At 52.4% G+C, this 20,177-nt stretch overlaps 3 protein-coding genes and 1 long non-coding RNA gene across 4 annotated transcripts; all 4 read right to left on the bottom strand.

Annotated features, from left to right (window-relative positions):
* Positions 1 to 6,879: 6,879 nt before the first annotated feature.
* On the bottom strand, positions 6,880 to 8,753 carry LOC149912546 (maestro heat-like repeat-containing protein family member 2B). Its single transcript, XM_090132482.1, has 5 exons — positions 8,673 to 8,753; positions 8,376 to 8,499; positions 8,071 to 8,174; positions 7,457 to 7,609; positions 6,880 to 7,197 (listed from the first exon to the last, which is right to left on the bottom strand). The coding sequence occupies exons 1-5, from the start codon at positions 8,751 to 8,753 to the stop codon at positions 6,880 to 6,882; spliced, it is 780 nt and encodes a 259-aa protein (XP_089988608.1).
* A 1,498-nt stretch (positions 8,754 to 10,251) lies between these two features.
* Positions 10,252 to 11,009, bottom strand: LOC149912545 (maestro heat-like repeat-containing protein family member 2B). Its single transcript, XM_090130904.1, has 3 exons — positions 10,890 to 11,009; positions 10,611 to 10,766; positions 10,252 to 10,389 (listed from the first exon to the last, which is right to left on the bottom strand). Exons 1-3 carry the CDS (start codon positions 11,007 to 11,009, stop codon positions 10,252 to 10,254), a joined length of 414 nt encoding a protein of 137 aa, XP_089987030.1.
* Positions 11,010 to 12,988: 1,979 nt separating this feature from the next.
* On the bottom strand, positions 12,989 to 13,594 carry LOC149912544 (uncharacterized). The gene is made up of 3 exons (XR_016462272.1): positions 13,524 to 13,594; positions 13,273 to 13,380; positions 12,989 to 13,089 (listed from the first exon to the last, which is right to left on the bottom strand). It is a non-coding gene; the product is annotated as an uncharacterized LOC149912544 (long non-coding RNA).
* Positions 13,595 to 14,284: 690 nt separating this feature from the next.
* On the bottom strand, positions 14,285 to 16,685 carry LOC149912543 (maestro heat-like repeat-containing protein family member 2A). Its single transcript, XM_090131838.1, has 4 exons — positions 16,523 to 16,685; positions 16,218 to 16,388; positions 14,719 to 14,811; positions 14,285 to 14,365 (listed from the first exon to the last, which is right to left on the bottom strand). Exons 1-4 carry the CDS (start codon positions 16,664 to 16,666, stop codon positions 14,285 to 14,287), a joined length of 489 nt encoding a protein of 162 aa, XP_089987964.1. The 5' UTR covers positions 16,667 to 16,685.
* Between the last annotated feature and the right edge of the window lie 3,492 nt (positions 16,686 to 20,177).

Raw genomic sequence — 20,177 nt, 5'->3', positions numbered from 1 at the left:
GCCCTCTTCTGCTCAAAGGGAGAAATATCCAATCTTCTAGAAGGACTTCAGGACAAAGATATGTAATGAAAATAATGATACAATAGAGTTGACAAAGCAGCATGAAATAGAAAGAAAGAGTGCTCTGACACTGATGACTCAAAACCAGCAAATTCTCCAAATTTCAAAGCCAGTGTAATTTGAAAACTGTGATGAAATCATAGGAGTATGTTTAGCAAAAAACACTGTGATTACCTCTTTCTTGACAGTCTGCTGCTTCATGGATACTTGATTGATATTATGTGCATTCATAGCAGTACATAGTTTGAGCAAATGAGTTTCAAGTACAAAGCTAAATGTTTTCATAATTCAATATTTTAGGATGAACATAGTGCAGATGAGACCTAGAAAATCAGTTCTCTAGAAACATGGTGCATTTCTTTTGTTACATTTTGGCTTATTGAAGGATACAGGTAAGATTGCATGTTACAGTTGTCACTGGAGCACATATTTTACATAGAATGTCTATTTAAGTTTAAAAAATATTTTACTTTTTTTTTTTTTTTCCCAATATTGAAAAGATATTATGCTGTATTGTGGATTCTGGGCTATCATTTATTCACACTTTTATGTACCTCTGATTGCAATTCCTGCATATATTATTTCTCTCTTTAGCAGCTTCATCTGCAGGAAGAAAAATGGCAGCACAAGAGTTGTCCTATCTGCAGATTTTGCTCCTTGCAAACTCTGAAAAACATTTCAATACAGTTTTCCTTGTGCGACATCTAATACTGCTAAAAGCTGTGTTTTGTTCCCATTTCTAGATTATTTACAGTATGAGGGAACCATCAGCTGCACTTCCTTTCTCTTGTAATTTTTGCTCCTTGATTGAAGTTGCTGTTACATGGCTTCTCCTGGAAGCTGTTGGCACTGTCTGTGGTCTCTACCAGCATCATGATTTGGAAGGTACGACATTTCTGGCTCAATGGAAAGAAAGTACATGTAGTAGATGTAGAAAGTCATGCTTCCATATTCTGACAGCACTTGGTTACAGGACGGCAGCCCTTTGGCACTGTGCAGCTGGGTGTGATTTAGAAAGAAGTTTGCCGAGGCATCTCCAGACAGTGTGGGAAATTCAGTTCACCAAGGGCTTAGAAATGAAGGATGTATATTCCTGTGCCCTTTTTCTGTTGCTGTGCTTTTTCTTGGCAGTGTGAAAGTAGGAAACAGTAACGGAAGGAACAGAAACCTGCAGATGATGTTCTTGCAAACAAAGTACGCTCATGTTACTCTTGAGATTTTCACCTTGCAGATCGCTGAGTAGAATTCAGGTGCTTATGCATGAATGGCTACAACTGTTTTAGGTGCTTTGGGACACCTGAAACATTCAGAAGCCTGCAGATATGCCATGGATCCTACAGAAGATGTGTATCCTTTTGGAGAGAAAGTTACAGGCCAAGAGAAAAGCTGGGGAGGCTTAATTGGTGTTAGATGTCCTGTGCTTATTTGAAAGATTCCTGTCTACACTGCGTCTCAGGTGAGTGTCCTGTGTCTGAAAGGAGAGGGCAAAGAGTGGAGAAGGGAGGTTCACATGGATGTATTGGTAGAAATGTTCTGTAGATTGTAGGTCAGTTGGCCCTTATCTTCACCATCACTGTTAGTAAGAAAACTATTTTGCATTGTATAGCACTGTATGAGTGTGCCTTTCAGTGCATGGATTGTTCTTACCGTGTTTGCTCTGAGAACTTGCCCCTTGCTCTACAGCACTGGTGACGTGAAAGAGGGGAAGGTTGAGCTCATCACAGCACCAGTGCTTTTTGTGAGAGCACTTATATAGTGTATGTTAGCCTCCAGAACTGCTGGATGTTCTTTCCCCAGGTCAGGAGGTACTGCTTAAAATGGAGATTGCTTATGTTACCTGAAAGCAGGTAAACTGTGTTACAAACACTGATGAAATGATTTAATCTCCTTCATTCATACAAATACAATTAAACCACTTTTCTCCACTCTTCCCTCTAATCCTCACATTGACACAGAGTCAGTGGGACAGTTGTTATTCTGGGGTTTGCTATCTGATAGAACAAAAAAAATAAAGGACTTATTCATTACAAAATGGTTTATGGTCAGTGAGGCTCTGACTACCTGTTCTCTTTAGTTGTACTGTATTCTCATGTCAGGAATGAGAAAATACAAACTTGTCCATTTCATCTCTCTTTTGGGAACAAAAAAAGTTGTAGCAATTTTTGTTTGGACATGTGCTAATTTTTCTTCCTGCCCTAGGACAGAATGGTTTGGAAATGGCTTTAACAGAGCGCTTTGGAAACTGTTCCCAGCTAATGAAAGCTATTAAGTAGCCAGATCTAGCTGAAGGAGGATGGCTTTGGTAACCTGTGCAGAGCAACATGCTGGTTTTGCTTTGCAGTATAATTAGTCTCTGGATGAGGCACCCTGCTTTTATTTTAAAAGTAAAATATATGTGTGGTTTATGAAAACCAAGCATCTGCCACAGAGACACTAAAATATGTACCCTAAAATATCTTCTGCTAATACACTGCTAAGTACATTAAACAAATTAACAACGATCCAAACGGACATTTTAACACTGAAGTTATGGTTACCTGTCACTTAACTCATGTATCTTCCTGTTAATTATACTCCTGATATACAGAACTTACTTGCTTTAAAAATATGTCTTCCATGTTTCTGAATCATCTTTTCATCTACTGACCACAAGACTTGCTTCACTCCCAGAATGAGCAGATCTTATACATTTTTCTTCTCAATTCTTTTCTTCTTAATTTCTTCTTTACTTCCTCCTTAATTGTATAGGATTGATTCCTCTTTATCATTGCTCAGTGATGTCTACCCTAGAAAAACAGAAGACCAGTTTGTCACCTGTCAGATGCTGGCAGAATAAGAGACACTGATTGATGGAACGATGACTTCAATCTCCCCACATATGCCGAAACTGCCTTAAATATTCCTTTGGCCGTGGTATTTACAGGAAAAAATGCTGGAATGTGGCAATAAAGGAAATGAATATGAAGGGCAGACTGACTTTTCTGCTGGTGGTTTTCGCTACACAAAAACTTAACTCCCAGGCGGTGACACCTTGTACTAATGAGAAGCACCGTTATCCAGGGTCTTTCTTAACAGCACATGAAGCTTACTTGAAGTTTCAGCTTTCTCTCCCCTACTAATTGAAACTAGAAAACACAACTAATGCATTTGATAATTAAACTGCCAAGTTACTTCATGGGAAACCGCTCACACCACTTCAGCTTGTGTTCAAATCAGCAACCGGCTGGAGAAACGTGGTGTCTTTTCATCATTCTGTTGTCAAAGGGCAAGCTTGGAAAACAAACTGAAACATGCATGCTGGCTTTCTGTCACTGAATAGGCGGTAGCCAAAAAGTGAATGCTGACACGGACTTAAAGATTGGAGATCTTGAAAGCGAGGGAGGCAAGTTTTCCTAAGATTTCATTAGAACTCTCTGATAAGGTAAGGCAAGGCTGCACTTACAGGCACTGAAATTGTTGAAAACAGAAATAATTTCTGTTGAGAGTCAGAGTTGTAGTTCATGGGAGGAACTACTCTTAAAATCACCTCGTCTGAATGGAGTTTGATAGCTGGATAAGCTAATGGTGTGAATTAAGTTTCTGTCTGTACATTCCCTTTTCTTTATTTGTTGATTTGTTTAGTTTGCTTTTCAGGGAGGAAGAGGCAGTAGGACAAGACCAGCTGTTTTAACATCAGGCTGTGAAAAACAGCCACCAAATAATGCAATAAATTATTCCTCTTGTCCAGTGAGCAGCACTATGGAACCACCTTCAGTGAGAAAATAGAGATTCGTAAATACAGAACATTTCACAAGGATTGTATTAAGAAATCTTTGAAAATAAATTTGTTTCAACTTCATTTAGAATAAAAAATGTGTGCATTTTTTATGCTGCATGTTGGTGGTAAACTTGAGACACACACAAAATGAACATACTTCTACATGTATAATAAGCCATGGTGCAAATGAGAAATCTTTTTTAAAAGAAATAGGTTGTTTTTCACTGAGGGCATTCTGAGTCTTCATGCTGGAAAACTATGGCTCTCATTTCAGTACGATTTTAATTGCAAAGTCTCCTTCAGCAGAAAAACAATGAACTGGTGGACAGGTAGATGAAGGTACGTGATTAATGGAGTTGTTACCTGGAAAGGGAAATATTCGGCCACATTAGAAGTCTAGCCTGTTTCTGTTTGCATATTTAGCAGCCTTAAAAAAAAGACATTAACCAGTACTGCTGTGTCAGTGGGGTTATGTCATATTGTGTGGGGACACCAGTGGTTCTTCCCTATATGATATTCTAAGGTTAAAAAGGAGAGAGAGAGAAAAAAAAAAAAGAAAATAAAAAGAAATCAAAATCAAAACCAAGTTGTGCATTTTTGCTGTTGTAGTGTTTCTTTCAGTGCATAAATTAAAACATAGCTTTATTATGCTTTAAGACATGCGACCTTTGTCTGTGAATAAAATGTATCAGAGAATCATAGAATCACAGGATAGCCTGGGTTGAAAGGAACAATGATCACACAGTTTCAACGCCCCTGCTGTGTGCAGGGCACCAAGCACTCAACCAGGCTGCCCAGAGCCACATCCAGCCTGGCCTCGAATACCTCCAGGGATGGGCATCCACAGCCTCCTTACTCTTCTCCAGTGTGAGAAATGCTATTGCTGGGCTACCTTTGAGTTTGTTCTGTGTCCTCAAGATGTTCTAGTGAGGCCAAACATCTGCCAACCTGTCTAATTGAGCGTGGCTGACAGCTGCTTTTGCTTCTGGAAGTCTGTAAACCCACTGAATCTAACTAGGAGCACAGCGTAGTTGTGAGAGATGTGTGAACTTGCAGCCTAATTCCACCCTTAGCTGTGCAGCCCATCTGCCACTGCTGAGAGTGGCTTCTATTACTGTTGGTTCACATTTCATGCTGTTGCCAAAATAATGCAAATTATTGTGTGAATATTTCCAGATTTGCTGCCAAGATAAGCAGAGCTAGCAGATAAATACCTGTTTGGCATCTGAGTTGCCAAGAGACATTGCTGAGCTTTGAACGAGCGTCAGCCACTCAGTGAGGAACCACCCACAGCTCCAACATGGACCAGATTCTCTCAGTGGTACTCATGTCTGACTGCACAACTGAGGAGCCTCCAAATTTAAGGCGTCTGCAGCAACTACATTTGAGTGTCTAAATGTAAGTGTTGAATCTAGAGCTGAGCTACACAGCTTCTGGTCTGAAAGACTGTTAAAATTAAAGCCTGCCACCAAGCACTGTCTGCCAACATATTATGACACATTTTGTCATAGATGCTAGGGATGTGAGGAATTTAAGGGGGAAAAAGAGACGTGTAGATGTGTCCTAGTTTCATGAGAGACACATGCACTTAGACTGCTGAGGTAAACTTTTACAGTTCATAACTCAACTCGTTTTTCAATTCTGAAGGCCATTCAGACTTTCAGACCCTTCAGTAAGGGTGATGCAGCACTGGAGCAGGTTGCCCAGAGAGGCTGTGGGGTCTCCTTCTCTGGAGACATTACTCAAAGCCTGCCTGGATGCGTTCCTGAGTGACCTAATCTAGGAGTTCTGCTAAGGCAGGGGATTGCACTAGATGAGCTTCCCAGGTTCCTTCAGCTATAAATAGGAAGACTGCTAAAAAAATACCCTTTTCACATCTCAGCCAGGATTCTCGCATTTATTTATTTTTAATAAATGATACAATTTTCTCTTTCTTCTCTTCTCTTCTCTTCTCTTCTCTTCTCTTCTCTTCTCTTCTCTTCTCTTCTCTTCTCTTCTCTTCTCTTCTCTTCTCTTCTCTTCTCTTCTCTTCTCTTCTCTTCTCTCTTCTCTCTCCTCTCTTCTTTCTCCTCTCTTCTCTCTTCCCCTCTCTTCTTCTTTCCCCTCCTTCCCTTTTTCCTTCCCTTTTCCTTTCCCTTTCTCCTTCCATTTTCCCTTCCCTTTTTCCTTCCCTTTTCCTTTCCCTTTCTCCTTCCATTTTCCCTTCCCTTTTTCTTCTACTCCTCTCATTTTAAATTTCTTTTTCATTCCCTTTTTCCTTCCCTCTCTGTTTCCTCCTCATCCCCTCTCCTTTCCCTTTTCCCTCCTCTCCCTTCTCCTCCCCTTCTCTCTTTTCATTTTCTTTCCTCTCCTCTCCTCCCCTCCCCACTCCTCCCCTCTCCTCCCCTCTCCTCCCCTCTCCTCCCCTCTCCTCCCGTCTCCTCCCTTTCTTCTCTTCTCTTCTCTTCTCTTCTCTTCTCTTCTCTTCTCTTCTCTTCTCTTCTCTTCTCTTCTCTTCTCTTCTCTTCTCTTCTCTTCTCTTCTCTTCTCTTCTCTTCTCTTCTCTTCTCTTCTCTTCTCGCCACCTTTCCCCTCCTTCCCTTTTTCCTTCGCTTTTTCCTCTCCTCTCCTCTCGTCTTCTCTTTTCTCTCCTCCTTTCCCCTCCTTCCCTTTTTCCTTCCCTTTTTCCTTCTCTTTTTCCTCTCCTCTCCTCTCCTCTCCTCTCCTCTCCTCTCCTCTCCTCTCCTCTCCTCTCCTCTCCTCTCCTCTCCTCTCCTCTCCTCTCCTCTCCTCTCCTCTCCTCTCCTCTCCTCTCCTCTCCTCTCCTCTCCTCTCCTCTCCTCTCCTCTCCTCATTTTAAATTTCTCTTTTTCATTCCCTTTTTCTTCCCTCCCCTTTCCTCTCATTCCTCCTCATTCCCTCTCCTTTCCCTTTTCCCTCCTCTCCCTTCTACTCCCCTTCTCTCCTTCTTCTCTTTTTTTCTTTTTTCTCTTCTCTCCTTTCGTTTTCTCTTTTTCCTTTCATTTCCTTTTCTTTTTCTTCCTTTTTCTTCTACTGGCTCCACCGTTGAAGGCAGAACTCTCTTATTCTCTTCCACGTCTCACTAGAAAATGGAGAGTCTCAAGTTGTGACTGAGTAATTTCCACCTCACACAGACTTTGAGAGGAAAAAAGAGAAGCTGCCTCCTCCCTGGATCCCTCTGGCAGAGGCAAGCTACAACAACAGCAAAGGCAGGAGTGCCAGTACCTGTCTGTGGGTCCAGGCGGCCGGGAGAAGTTGTTCATCACGGCCTCAGTGTGACAGCGGGTGAGGATGACCACCGCCTGGCACAGGAAGGGCACGAACGTGCTCTGCTGCGTAGATGACGCGCAGCTGCGCAGGATGTAGAGGATGGGTGGCACCTGGAAGAAGAAGGGGAGAAGGAATGACTTGCTGCATCCTGGACTCTGCAGGGCCTAACCACGGACATTCAGCGCGTGAGCAGTGCCTGCTCCCTTGACATGCTGCAACGCCTAAGCCTAAATTTCAAACCAGCCCCCCTGTCCAAGCCCTGGCTCTGCGCTCAGGCTGTGCTGCTTTAGTTCCAGAGGCAGACGGCACAGGGCATGGTGCAACAGCCAGAAACAAACCAAGACACGTGGAAGAAAGAAAGTCTCTTACGTTCCAACAGATGTCCTTCCCGTGCATCTGCAGAAAGGTGGTCACCCACTTCCCAGCAGCACGCACGCGCACTCCTGTGGCTTTCCGGATGGTCTCCTTGGTGGCCATCATGAAGTCGACGGTGCGTTCGACGGGGAAGTTTCTGCACACGATCTGCAGAGAGATGAGAAGCAGGAGAGATCCCATCACTGCTCTGCGCAGCTCTTCAGAGCACAAAGCAGGCTGGAGGGCATTCTTAGCTCAGTGGCTTGCCGGCCATTCACAACGCTCCTGCTGTCCGTACCCTGCTATTTACACGGAAGGCGGCTGAGCCTTCGCTCAGCTTCTGCACCCATGGTGTCTGCTGACATGCAAAGCCTACCTCCCAGCAGCCACAGTCACACATGCACGCAAGTGCACACACACACACACACACACACGCACATCATGGAGTCAGCCCCTTGCACTGCGTGCCTGAAGGCCAGCCATAGCTCAGAGCCTCCTGCTGCTTGCTGAGAACAGCGGTCTCAGGGCGACAGCTCATTTTGGAAACGGTGTGAAAGGCTGGGAGCAGCACAGAGTCGTGCAGAAGCCTCCGCACAGAGATCCCACCACCCCTTTCTGGGTCCACTTACCATGGCCATTTTGGACGTGGTCTGGAGCTGAGAGACAGTGCTGCAGGCATGCAGTCCCTCAGACAGGCTCCCGATGTCTCCTGGCTCCCTGTTGGCTGCTTTGGCTGGAAAGAGCCCAGGGAGAAAAGGGAAGTCATGCTTCTGGAAATGGAACCGCTCTCCACGGGGCAGAGACAGAGGACAGGGTGGGGACGAGAAGAGAGCTGTGCACGGTGCCTCTCCCTCCTGTAAACAGGGCCCAGCCCGTGGGGCTCTGGCAGTGCCACGGAGGAGGGCAGAGGGCTGGTGCAACCTGCTCTGCTCACCTTGGATTCGGAGAAGGGAGCTCAGACAGGAGACAGCCAACTGGCGGGATGCGGGCATGGGGTCGCACGTCAGAGGCGCCAGCAATCCCACCAGGGAGCCAAAGTGCTCGCAGGCATCTGCTCTCTGCAGGGGTGAGAGGCAGGAAGAAAGCTGTAGGCAGCCCCGGCTCTCCCTGCCTTCTCCGCCTGTGCCTTCCTCACGCCGTGGCACAGCATGCACAGCTGGGCAGAGCTCGCCTTCCAGCTCAGGGGCTCTGGGGAGGGAGCAGGGGGCATGCGGTGGGGCTCTTTACTCACTCGAAGCTCTTCGCAAACAGCCAGCAGCTGGGAGCAGGTCTGCAGGGCCCTCTTGCGCTCCCACACGTTGTCTGAGACCATGGATTTCTGCAGGACCTGGGGTAGAGCATCTGTCTCACTGAGGACGTCTTTGCTTTCCCTCCTGCCGCCCCTCTCCCTGTCCCTCCTTCCCCAGCACTTTCCCCCAAGGCTGCCCTGTGGCTCCACGTGGCCTCCAGCCTCACTGAGCACCGGCACTGCTGCCCCCGCTCTCTGCAGTCATCCTGCCTGCCAACCCGGGAGCTTTTCCTCGGCTGTGGCCTGCCAGGGGCTGGCTCCTGCCTTTCCCCTGCAGGGCCCATCGCTCTGCCCATTTCCGAGCTCGCAGTGAGCTGGCACGTCAGCAGGAGATTGCTCCCCTCTGATCACCCTCTCAGTCCCCAGATCTGCCCCCACTGCCGACAGGCACCATGCTTTCTCCCTTGCCCCACACATACTCACATGCACTATGTTCTGAAAGAAGCCGCCGCTGGGCTCTGTCTGGAGCAGAACCGCCATGAGCCGGCCCAGAGCTTTCAGGGACGTTTGCTGAAGCTGAAAGCAGAAGAGGGCAGTGAGGTTTAGCATCACGGCTGCTGCCAGAGCATAGGCTGTGTGTGCTGAGGTCAGGTTTGACCGAGAGGTGGCCGGGAAAGTTACGGCAGGTTACCTGCAGGTACTGCGCTGCGTGCTGTGACTTCCTGATCTTCAGCATCATCTCTGCTGAAGGGTGCGTCACGATGTTCTTGCAGCACAGGACCAACATCTCCCGCATGTCCTTGCTTTCGAAAGTGGGCTTCAGCTTGCTGACAGGAGGAAGAAAGGAAGAGAAATCAGAAAGGGCCTTTAGCAGTGCTCTCCAGACTGGTTCAGACAACATCTGACTTTCTCCTAATCGACAGCTACCAAGCCAATACCCCCAGCTCCTGCTGCTGAGCACTGTCTTCAGTTCCAGCAGCGCCCACCTCCTCCCCAGCAGCACTGAACCAGCTCCTGCTCTGAAGGGAAGGAGACCCCAACTCTTCCTTTCTCTTCCCTGCCAGGGGACAGGAGCACCAGGGCCTTTCTCCCTGCCCAGAACCTCAGCTCCGCTGGGCACAACAGCCCAGTCTTCACTCCTATAGATGCGGCTCCTCGCCCCCTACCCCCTGCAGGCCTTCAGGAGCTACCCAAAATGGGGACCTTACCTCAACTGCTCCAGGGCCAGAACCACCTTGAGGGGCACTGGGGAGACAGGGATGCCCAAATAATATTTCTTCAGCAGGTCCTGCAAATCCCAGAGAGACACTGTCAAGGTGGGCAGGGGGCACACGAGAGCTGTTCTACCCAGCCCTGAGACAGACACAACTGCCACACATCAGCCCCATCACTCCCATGTTTCCCATGGAAGCACTGCAGGATGCAGCAGCTCGACAGCTGGTGCACCTAGCCCGCTGCCCAGCAGCTGCCTCCAGCACCCAAAGTCCCCACCAGCTGGAGACGTGTGGCTGATGGAGACCTGTGTGCCCCCAGGGAAGCGGGCCGCGTGGCGCAGCCCAGAACTCTGCAGGCAGCCCTGCCTCTAGGCACTCACCATCAGGATCTCCAGAAGCTTTCCCTTCAAGGAGGGATTAAAGCATGCAGAATCACCCACGACTGCTTGGAAGGCAGAGCTGAAGTCGGTGATGCTCTGCACCAGTGCGAGGTTGTTCTGCAGGTCCTGAGACCCAAGAGAGAAGAACATTCTTTGAACTGCGGGATGGGACAAGGGCTGCAAGGGGGACACGTGGGGGCAACGCTAAGGGAAGGGCTTGGGTCTTCATCTGGGCAAAAACCATTCCCCGGGGGACCTTTGGAAAGGGAAGATCCCTCTCAGCATCCCCCCTTGTGGAGGGGCTGCAGCTGGGCGCTCAGACACCCTGGCACGCTTTGAGCTCTCACCCGGCAGCTGCAGCTGTAGAGCATCAGGATGTTGCCCACGATGTCTCCCTCCAGGTGGGCGAGCAGCTGTTCCTTGGAGGCACGCAGTGCCAAGCTGCCGTGGGCGAGCACGAGAGCGCTGCGTGTGGCCTGAGCTCTCGTGCTGTCCAGCTCCATCTGTGTGGGAAGAAATGCCTTGAGACACTCGCTCAACGGCCCCCAGTGCCCCGCGATGCACCTGGGCTCCAGGGCAGAAAATAAGGCAGAAGAATGCCAAGATGGAAACCCGTAACGCTTTACCTTCTTGCGCCTGGAAATCCTCGCGTTGCGGCCTTTGCACAGCCTGGACGCAAACGTGGTGAGCGTGGCCAGGACTGCTTGGAAGTTACTCTCAGCCGCGTGGCTGAGAAGAGAGACCATTCCCTGCACAAAGGAACAAGGGGCAGTTGGCACAGGCCTGAATCTACAGATCCTCTCCTGAGGAAAAGGGCAGCAGGGAGGAGATGGAAAGGCGCGGAGCAGGGCCAGGAGAAGCCCTCTGCCCCAGGGACGGAGCGGGGATGCTCGCAGGAGCTGGAGGAGAGCAGGGCTCACCTGGGCCTCACATGGGTCCTCTGCGTTTGCTTCCTCCAGGTGCTGCAGCAGCTTCTCCTGGACGTGGAGGACTCCCTTACAGGCTCCCAGCACTGTGCCCAGAGCCTTGTACAGGAAAGACTGCAGGGGAAGGGAAGGAAGAAGTTGAGATGTGGCAGCAGCTTAACCTGTTGGGGGAGGGCCAGGTGGAAGGAGCCACGCTCCCCAGGAGTCGCTGAGAGCAGCTGCAGGGCCGAGCTTTATCCATCCCTGGGCAGCTTGCAGGGAAAGGCCCTCTGGGGGCACAGACTGGGGAAGCAGCACCAGCATCCCGCGTGGGCAGAGCACCAGCCGCAGCCCCAGCCCCAGTTGGACACCTGCAGCTGCACCGCTGCGTGGAGCCGGGGGGAACTCACCTTTTCTGCAGAGCTGCTGGCAGAGCTGCTCAGCCACCGGCTCAGCTCACAGCTCAGGGCCTCGATCCAGGCCTCATCCCGTATGGTGTCCATTGACGCCCCGAGGAACTGTTGGAGAACAGGAGAAGACGATGTTCCCTTGCCCTTTGCCTCTTCCCTCACTCCCAATTGCTGCAGCCCTCTGGGGAGAGGTGTCTGGAAGAACAGTTCCTCTCCCAGCTCCCCCAGCATTCCCTCCATTAAAGCCGCCTGCCCCCCTTCTCCTAAGACCCCCCTTGGGCTTGGGACAGAGCGGAAGAGGCAGCGCCTCAAAGGCTCCTCAGCAGCACTGGAGAGGCTGTTCCTGTCCCGTGGTGGCTCATATGGGAGCGGGGCTACTTGGGGCAGGCAAGCACTTCTCTGCACCCAGCAGTGCTGTACCTTCAGCAGACGGCGCTCCCACCCTGCAGCGTCCAGGAAGCTCTCGTCTTTCCCTGCACAGCAACAGGAAGAAAAAGACCCTTACTTGGGATCAAGGCACAGAAGAAGAGCTGCTGCAAACCTGGCTTGGCCTGGGCACTTGACACTGCCAAGCTGGGACCCGCACCCCCTCCACAAACTGACTTGTCCCTCCCCACAAACACTGTCCCCGCAGGAACACAGAACTAACTGAGGGGACGTGAAGGGCCCATCCGTGTCCTGGAAGGGGCAGATCCCCGCGGGGAAAGATCCCCGGGCCTCAGCGCTGTCTCCCTGGAATGGGAACAGCAGCAGAGCAAGCACTGGGCTGCAGGCAATGCTTCCCCTCTGCCACCCTGCAGAGAGAGCTGCATTTTCACTCCTGCCCTTCCCTGCCTCCGCCTCTCCCACCCCACCAGCACTTTACCTTGGAGACACTGCAGCAGCAGGGGGATCTCAGCGGCCCACATGGCCCCCACAGCTCTGTGGAACCTGCTGTGGAGGTTTTGCATCAGCTGTAAGGCAGCGGCCTGGAGTTCGCTGCCTGCAACAGGGCTCCCTGCCACCACCTGAGCGAGAGCAAGGAGAAGCAGGGTCACTTCTGCAGCAAGAGCAGCGGCTTCCCCCCAGGATGGAAGCAGCGTGGCTCTGCCCTGGCGGGCAAGGAGCAGCCAACAGCTCTGCCCGTGGCCGTGCTGCTTCCTCCCGGGGGCTGGTGGCACTGGGCTCTGGAGCATCTACTCACCAGCAGGCGCGCCAGCAGTGTCTGGGGAGTCAGTCGTGGGCCTGTGAGGAGAAAAAAGTGCTGAGTCAGACTCCAAGACGCTCCGTGCCCAGCCACGCGCAGCTCCGCTGTCCCTTCTGGGTGGTAGCACAGGTCAGCAGAGCTCACTGGCGGAGTCTCTGCTCCTACCTTGAAACATGGAGCTGAGGAAATGGGGATCCAGCTCCTCTACTCGCCGTCCTGTCAGATCCTCTCTCTCGGCCAGGGCTCGGACACAGCGCGAGACCGGGATCAGCATGCCGGTGTGCTGGGCTGGCACCACGAACAGCAGCAGCCGTGGCCACAGGAGCTGTCGGGAACGAGGCAGTTGAGCGTGTCAGCATTCCTGCCTCCGCTCAGAGACGAAGAGGACTCTGTGAATTTCCCTGAGTCTTGCGTGCTTCAGAGCACGCTGGAGGAGAGACCTGGGGTGGTGGGATGAGGAACAGGTGGTGCGAAGGCAAGGAGCAGCAGCAGGGCAGATGTGACTTACTTTGGACATCCCTGTCGCAGAGACGTCCAGAGACCCCAGGATGTCCATGCACAGCTCCTGGAGAGCTCCTTCTTCCTGGGCTTCCCGGGCAGAAAGGTCTCCAGCTGCCTGCACAACAACGGTGTTGAAACCCGGTTACCTCAGTTCTCAGGAGCCTCTCAGGAGGCTCAGGTGCGGCCCCAGCGGTGCTTCTGTGCCACCCTCTGAGCAGCACAGGTCTTCCCAAAGAAGATGCTGCCCACTGTCCTTACCCTTCTTCCAGCGGTGCGGCTGAACTCAGTGAAGATGTGCCCCACCACATCCCAGGCTGAGCAGCTCCGGGTGTTCGAACTGAGCAGGTCCTTGATGAAGTGCAGAACTGCCGTCCTCACCTGCCAGGGGTCAATTGTGGGTGTGATTTTTCAGGTCAGAAGGCAAAGGGAAGCCACCTGCTCATCGGGGCAGCCTTTGGGCACGAGCAGAGACAACAGGAGCAGAGGAGGAGCCTTGGCTCCTGAGGTGAGGGCCAGGCTGTAGCACCAGGCTGTGCACTTTCCAAGCACAGCACAGGGACCTGCCCGCTCCACTCTGCCTGCTCTCCCACAGGAGCCATCGCGACCGTGTGGTCAATGCCCCAGCACCTCTCTAGTCACCCCAGCCCTGCCCGTGTTGGCAGCAGCATCACCACCCCAAAAGAGCTTTCCTTTCCCAAAGCAGCTCACCCGGATCCTGAGGTCGCTGCACAGACACTGCACAGCCTCAACCACCTGGGGCAGCTTCTCCATCATCACGGGCTCTGCAAGAGATGCACAGAAGCATGAGCGGAGCCACAACCCCGATGGCAGAGGGGATCCCTGGATGTCCCACCCTGTGGTACTGACCATCAGAGCGAGCCAGAGCACCGAGCAGACCCAGTGCTGCCACGCGTCCAGCCTCCCAGTCCTCGCCCAGCTGTGACTGCAGAAACAGGACCATTTCCTCTGGGCAGATCCGGGCTGCAGGGAGGAAATCCCACGCTGTGTTAGCAAGAAACTCATGCCCATTCCTGAGGTTTGTGAGAGAGGCCCTTCTGGCAAGGGCACCGCCAAGCATTGCCAAAGCTCCTCTCCTTACCCTGCAGCAGGATGCAGTGGGTCAGCTGTGCACGATCAGCCTCGCTGTGCTGCTTGGTGTTGTCATAGAGCTGTGGGAACAAAGTCCATATGAGAAAATCACATCAGCACTGAGGACGGAAAAGACGCTGTGCTGCTGCTCTCGTTTCCCTGGGCATTCTCAGGAAGAGGACAGGCAGACCAAACCCAGCCTGCCTCACAGCATCCCCAGGGGGACAGGCACGGCTCTGGAACAGCCTTGAGCATGCAGAAGCCAAGGCTCAGCTGCATTAGTCAGGGGCTCAGACCTTTGCACTCCTCCTGAGACTTAGGTAAGAGGGAAACTGCTGTGGGCACAGGGATAGGCTCCCCTTACCTGGTAGAACACGGCACTCGTGACGTCCAGAAACTTGTCCTTCTGGATGACAGACTCAATGCCCTCTAAGGCCTCCAGGAAGACAGTGAGGCTCTGCAAGAGACAAGGAGAGGAAGAAAGGGATGAAGACACATCTAGCCACTTGGGAGTGGAAAAACTCTTTCCCAATTGTTTCTCTGCAGAGAGAAGCTCCTGCACAGGCTTTTTATCCCCCACCTCCCAGCAGCACCGAGAGTCTCTCTGCTCTCAAACAAGCTGTGTTTGGGCATCATTTGCAGGCATTTCCCACCCAGCAGCCCTCTTCTCCCCCATCAGATGCAACTGGATGTGGTCCCCCCAGTTGCTAGCACAGAGCTCCTCAGGCTCTCAGGCACCCATTCCTCCTTTTTCCAAGGGCTCCCCACCTCCTCCCTGCACCCCCCGACCCCTCGTGGCACTTGCACTGGCCCCACGTCCACCCTGAGCCCTGCACAGCGTCTCACCTTGGCCACCCTGCAGGTGTCTTGGATCTCCTGACACGGGTGCACGAGCCAGAGGAGCTGCTCCCAGACGTGCTCTTGGTGCAGCTCCTCTTGCAGGAGAACATCCAGCATGGCAGCCACGGCCCCGAGGATGGCCTGTTTGTCCTGGAGAGGGATGGCAGAGGCCCGGCATCAAAGACCGAAGGTCTGCCCTTCCTACAGAGAAGGCTTTCTCTTTCCCTTCCCCTTCCCCAACCCCCACGCCCAGCAGGGGATGGGCTCGCTCTGGAGGGCAGGCAGGTTTTCCCCAGACCCTCATCCCCAGCTCTTCCTGCCACAGTGCTGTGACATGCAGCTGCTCCCTGCCACAGAGCCACTTCGGGGCCCTTTGCAGAGCCAGCCCACTCCCTCCCATCACTGCTCAGCTGCCAGCCCACTGGGCACAGACAGAGCTGCCACATGGGTGCTCTGCTGCCACCCTGGGCTGGGAGCGCAGCAAGGCTCACCTCCTCCTCCTGGCAGTCCTGCCAGTTCCTCAGCATAGAGAAGAGCAGCTCCTGAAGGTTCTCATAGATCTGCTCTTTCTCCATGGCAGGCCAGGGGCATTGGGATCCAGAGGACAAGTGAGTCTTCACTCCGTCCAGCCACTGTTTCACAACTGAAAAAACAAAATTAAAGAAACACATATGAATAGTAATTGTTATTTTCTGTGTTTAAAGAGAGTGAGAGAAAAGGCAGCCTGTGAGAGCCTGCAGCAGGGCGAGGTGCAAGGGCTGTCCCGAGGCCCCCTGCTCTGGTCCGGCACTCACCAGCACAAGCGAGGCGCAGGGTCCGGCCGCTCCTCACCTGGCCCACCACACTGCGCAGGCCAGCCAGCATCAGCCACGTGAAGGGGATGCACTGTGGAGCTGCAGAGGAGAAGGAGAGGTCCACAGTCAGAGCCCTGGCAGCAACAGAGGAGGGGGCGAAGCCCTGCATCCCCCAGAGAGGAAAGACCCCTTTCCCCAGTTGTCATAGGTGTAGGGTGGCTGAGAGCACTCTACCGTAGATGCCGAACAGTTTGCTGAGGGTGATGAGCACAAAATCCTTGGGTTTCTCCCCGATGGCCTTCAGCTGGCCCTGGAGCTCAGCCATCACCAAGCTGAAATGCATCCGGGCCAGAGCCACCAGGACGTTGCTGGCAGCCATCCTCACGTTGTCCCTGACACCCTGAAAAGGAGTCACTGGTGACACACCGTCCAGGAGACTGCCTGAGACCCTGGGAAGGGCTGAGCCACCGCCGTCCACCAGCACAACACCAGCACGGGCAGCGGCTCCCTTTGCCTTTGGCTGTAACCCCTCACCTGGGCTGCCGTCAGGTCCCGGGACACCTCTGCCAGCAGCCGGTTCACCACTCCGCACGGCGGGCGGCTGTCGTCTTCCCACAGGGCGCCCTCCAGCTCGCGGTACACCTGTGCTCGATCACCCTGGGGACAGGGACCAGTCATGCTTTGCTTTGCCCTTGCTCTCGGGGAGCCGCCCACTGCCACCCATCACCGTGCCGGTGTGGTGCCGCGGCCCGGCACCCACAGGACCACGGCACTGCGCCACGGCAAGGATTCACGGCCGGACGTCCCCAGCTCACCTCCCGGTCTTGCAGGCGCTGTTGCAGCACAGTCACAGCGGAGACAGGGACAGGGCTCGGCACCCTGCTTCTCTCCCTGCGACGCGTACGTCTGGGCACGCAGCCCACACAGGCAAAGAGACCTGGAAGCAAAGAGCGGAGCAGCTGCCGCCGGTGTCGCTCGGAGCCAGGGCCGAGCATCCGGCCGGCTCTGGGAGGAACGCTCCTCCAGCCCCACGGTTGGCGGGGACGGGGGAGGGAGCTTTCCCCTTGCTGGGGTGCCGGGGAAACCACGGCGGGCAGCTGCGCTCAGCAGAGCGAGGACGGTGCTGCCGGCGCGGCCTGAACTGACTCTGGAGGCACACGTGCGCTCGGGCGGCGTCACGGCGTGCGGAGAGGTGGAGGGACTCACCTCGAAGGGCTCTCAGCCGCTCCATGACAGCAGGAAATCTCCAGGTAGACGCAACGCTCTCTCTGGTTCCGCTTCCTGCGGGTCCCACAAGCGGACTGAGCCACCGCTCCCACCGCTGCCACGAGGGCGCACGAGGTACCACTGTGACATCACAGCGCAGTGTCACCTCACAGGGAATGGCTGGGGACCAGGCAGCACGCAGGGCAGCCCTGCAGGCCCCCAAACGCAGCATGTTCTGTGATGCACTCGGCTCTGGGGTTCTGGTTCCATGCGGAATTCCAAGCAGGGAATGACCTCAGCTGAGGGAGAGCCCCTGCCAGGGAGCAGCTGCTGGGCACCGCTGCCCGGCACTGTCTCAGTGACTGGGGACTCCATGCCGGGAGGTCCCTCTGGATCGCATCCCTCCCTTCTACTCTGCCAGCTGTACCACCTCACTGGGTATCATCAGCAAATTTGCTGAGGGTACACTTGTGTCATGGAATCATAGAATCTTGGAATGGCCTGGGTTGAAAAGGACACCATGATCACATAGTTTTAATCCCCCTGCTGTGTGCAGTCACAACCAGCAGCCCAGGCTGCCCAGAGCCACATCCAGCCTGGCCTTGCATGCCTGCAGGGATGGGGCATCCACAGCCTCCTTGGGCAACCTGTTCCAGTGCCTCACCACCCTCCGTGTGTTGTTTCCACTGCCTGTGACATTGATGAAAACGCTGAAGAGCACCAGCCCCAGGATGGACCCTTAGGGGACACCACTCACGACTGGCCTCCACCCGGACTCAGAACCGGTGATAACAACCTCTGGCTGTGACCATCAGACCAATTATTTACCCACAGAATGATTCAGCCTTCAAATCCATCCCTCTCCACCTCAGAGATAAGGACGCAATGTGGGAACATGTCAAATCTCTATTGTAGAAAATGCTGGCATACAAAATAATCTCCTTTATTGAAAAGTTTAATGTTAAGAGTTCAGCCCACATGAAGATAGAAGCTTCACATCTTTTGGTTGCTATCTGGAGCTCTGATGCTACATTTCTAATAACATTAGAAACATGACAAACCTAGCTAGCAACACTAACCTTAGAATCTAAACCATGAAAAAGAAAAGGGAAGGCAGCAATTTCACATTTCCACTGCTGTCACCATCCAAGGAGGTGACTAGGCTGCATTATTTTCAACAGCTGAAGTCATCAGGGCCCAAACTGTTTAAGTGTAAAGGAAGACCAGCGTGTTCTGACTCAGACTGCTTGCTTATCTCTGTGGCTGAAAGGAAAAACTGAAATCTTCCATTCAGTTCAGCAGTCAGCTCCTCCAGCTGACACAAGGCCAAATGTTCTATTGCACTCACTCATAAATAAAGCATGGGGCAGATCTGCTAGGTTTACAGATTGCTGGAGGAGATGGTGTCTGCAGATTGCCTTTCCTTTGCCCTCTTCTACTACATGTGAGAAGAATCCAAACTGAGTTCTTCCTCTGCCTGGGGCATTTGGAACCCACACAGTCAGATCCGATACTAGGAGAAAAATTCTAAGAGTGGTGAGGTGCTGAACACCTCAATAGAAAGCAGAAAACTGTCCAAATCCTGTCCTTATTTCTTGTGTCCCACACTGAAGTTAGCTTTTCCCTTCCCACGAACGGCTGCAGTCTTTGATTCTCTCCATCTTCCCCCATCTTGCTCCCTTGTCCGTCACAGGAAAGCTCTACTTTCTAAAGTGCACACGATGCCTTGTTTACCTGCTGCCATGCTGCTCAGTGCCGTCTCTTCTCCTGCTCTGTGCTGGAATACATTCAGACACAGCCTGATTTTCCAAGAAATCAAGCTCACAGTTCTGTTCCGACCATTACTGGATTGTGGAAGGATGCTCCCAGCAATATGCCATTCAGCAGGTAGAGCTTGTTGCTGGGAGGATGGTAAGATTTGACTGAGAAAGAAGGCTGTCACTGCAGCCAAAACCTTGTCAGAAGAGAGACGTGAGCTTGTCATTTGTCCATTGCATTCCTTGCAGGTTTGATATAGCACATGAAGATTTCGGTACATCAGCAGTGAGCTTTCACCATTCTCATCTTCACTTGTGATTGCTTGGGTGATTTACATACCAGCAGCACAAGGAGCCTTTGTACTTCTTCTTCCTTTGTTTTCTTATTGGAAAACCACTGTGAGACAGGTAAAATGGTTTACAAGTGTCAGTGCAATATATTTGCTTCTAGTAATGCAGATGTATTGATGCCTTGTTTTTCATCTGGCGAGTGTACTTTGTAAGTTATGTACTTCTTTGTAAGCAGTAAGCAAGTACTTTTAATTACTGATACAAATTATTTTACCTGGACTTGAGCAAGGCCTTTGACATGGTCCCCCACCACATCCTTCTCTCCAAAATGGAGGGATGTGGATTTGATGGGTGGACCACTCGATGGATAAGAAACTGGTTGAAAGGCCGCAGACAGAGGGTGGTCATCAATGGCTCCATGTCCAGGTGGAGGCTGGTAACGAGCGGCGTCCCCCAGGGGTCTGTGTTGGGACCGGTGCTCTTTAACACCTTTATCAATGACATCGATGACGGAATCGAGTGCACCCTCAGCAATTTGCTGACGACACCAAGCTGAGTGGTGTGGTTGACATGGTTGAAGGACGGGATGCCATTCAGAGGGACCTCGAGAGGCTGGAAAGGTGGGCCCGGGTGAACCTGATGAGGTTCAACATGGCAAAGTGCAGAGTTTTGCACTTGGGCCGGAGGAATCCCAAGCATCCCTACAGACTGGAAGGAGCGGTCCTTGAGAGCAGCCCTGTGGAGAAGGACCTGGGGGTCTTGGTAGACGAAAAACTTAACATGAGCCAGCAGTGTGCCCTTGTGGCTCGGAAGGCAAATGGGATCCTGGGCTCCATCAGCAGAGGGGTGGCCAGCAGGGACAGAGAGGTGATTGTTCCCCTCTACTCTGCTCTTGTGAGGCCCCATCTGGAATACTGCGTCCAGGTCTGGAGCCC

The sequence above is a fragment of the Phasianus colchicus genome, chromosome Z, assembly GCF_987193195.1.
Source record: "Phasianus colchicus chromosome Z, bPhaCol1.hap1.1, whole genome shotgun sequence".
NCBI lineage: Eukaryota > Metazoa > Chordata > Aves > Galliformes > Phasianidae > Phasianus > Phasianus colchicus.
Note: the sequence above shows the minus strand (reverse complement) of the source record. Positions and strands in the feature narration are given on the sequence as shown.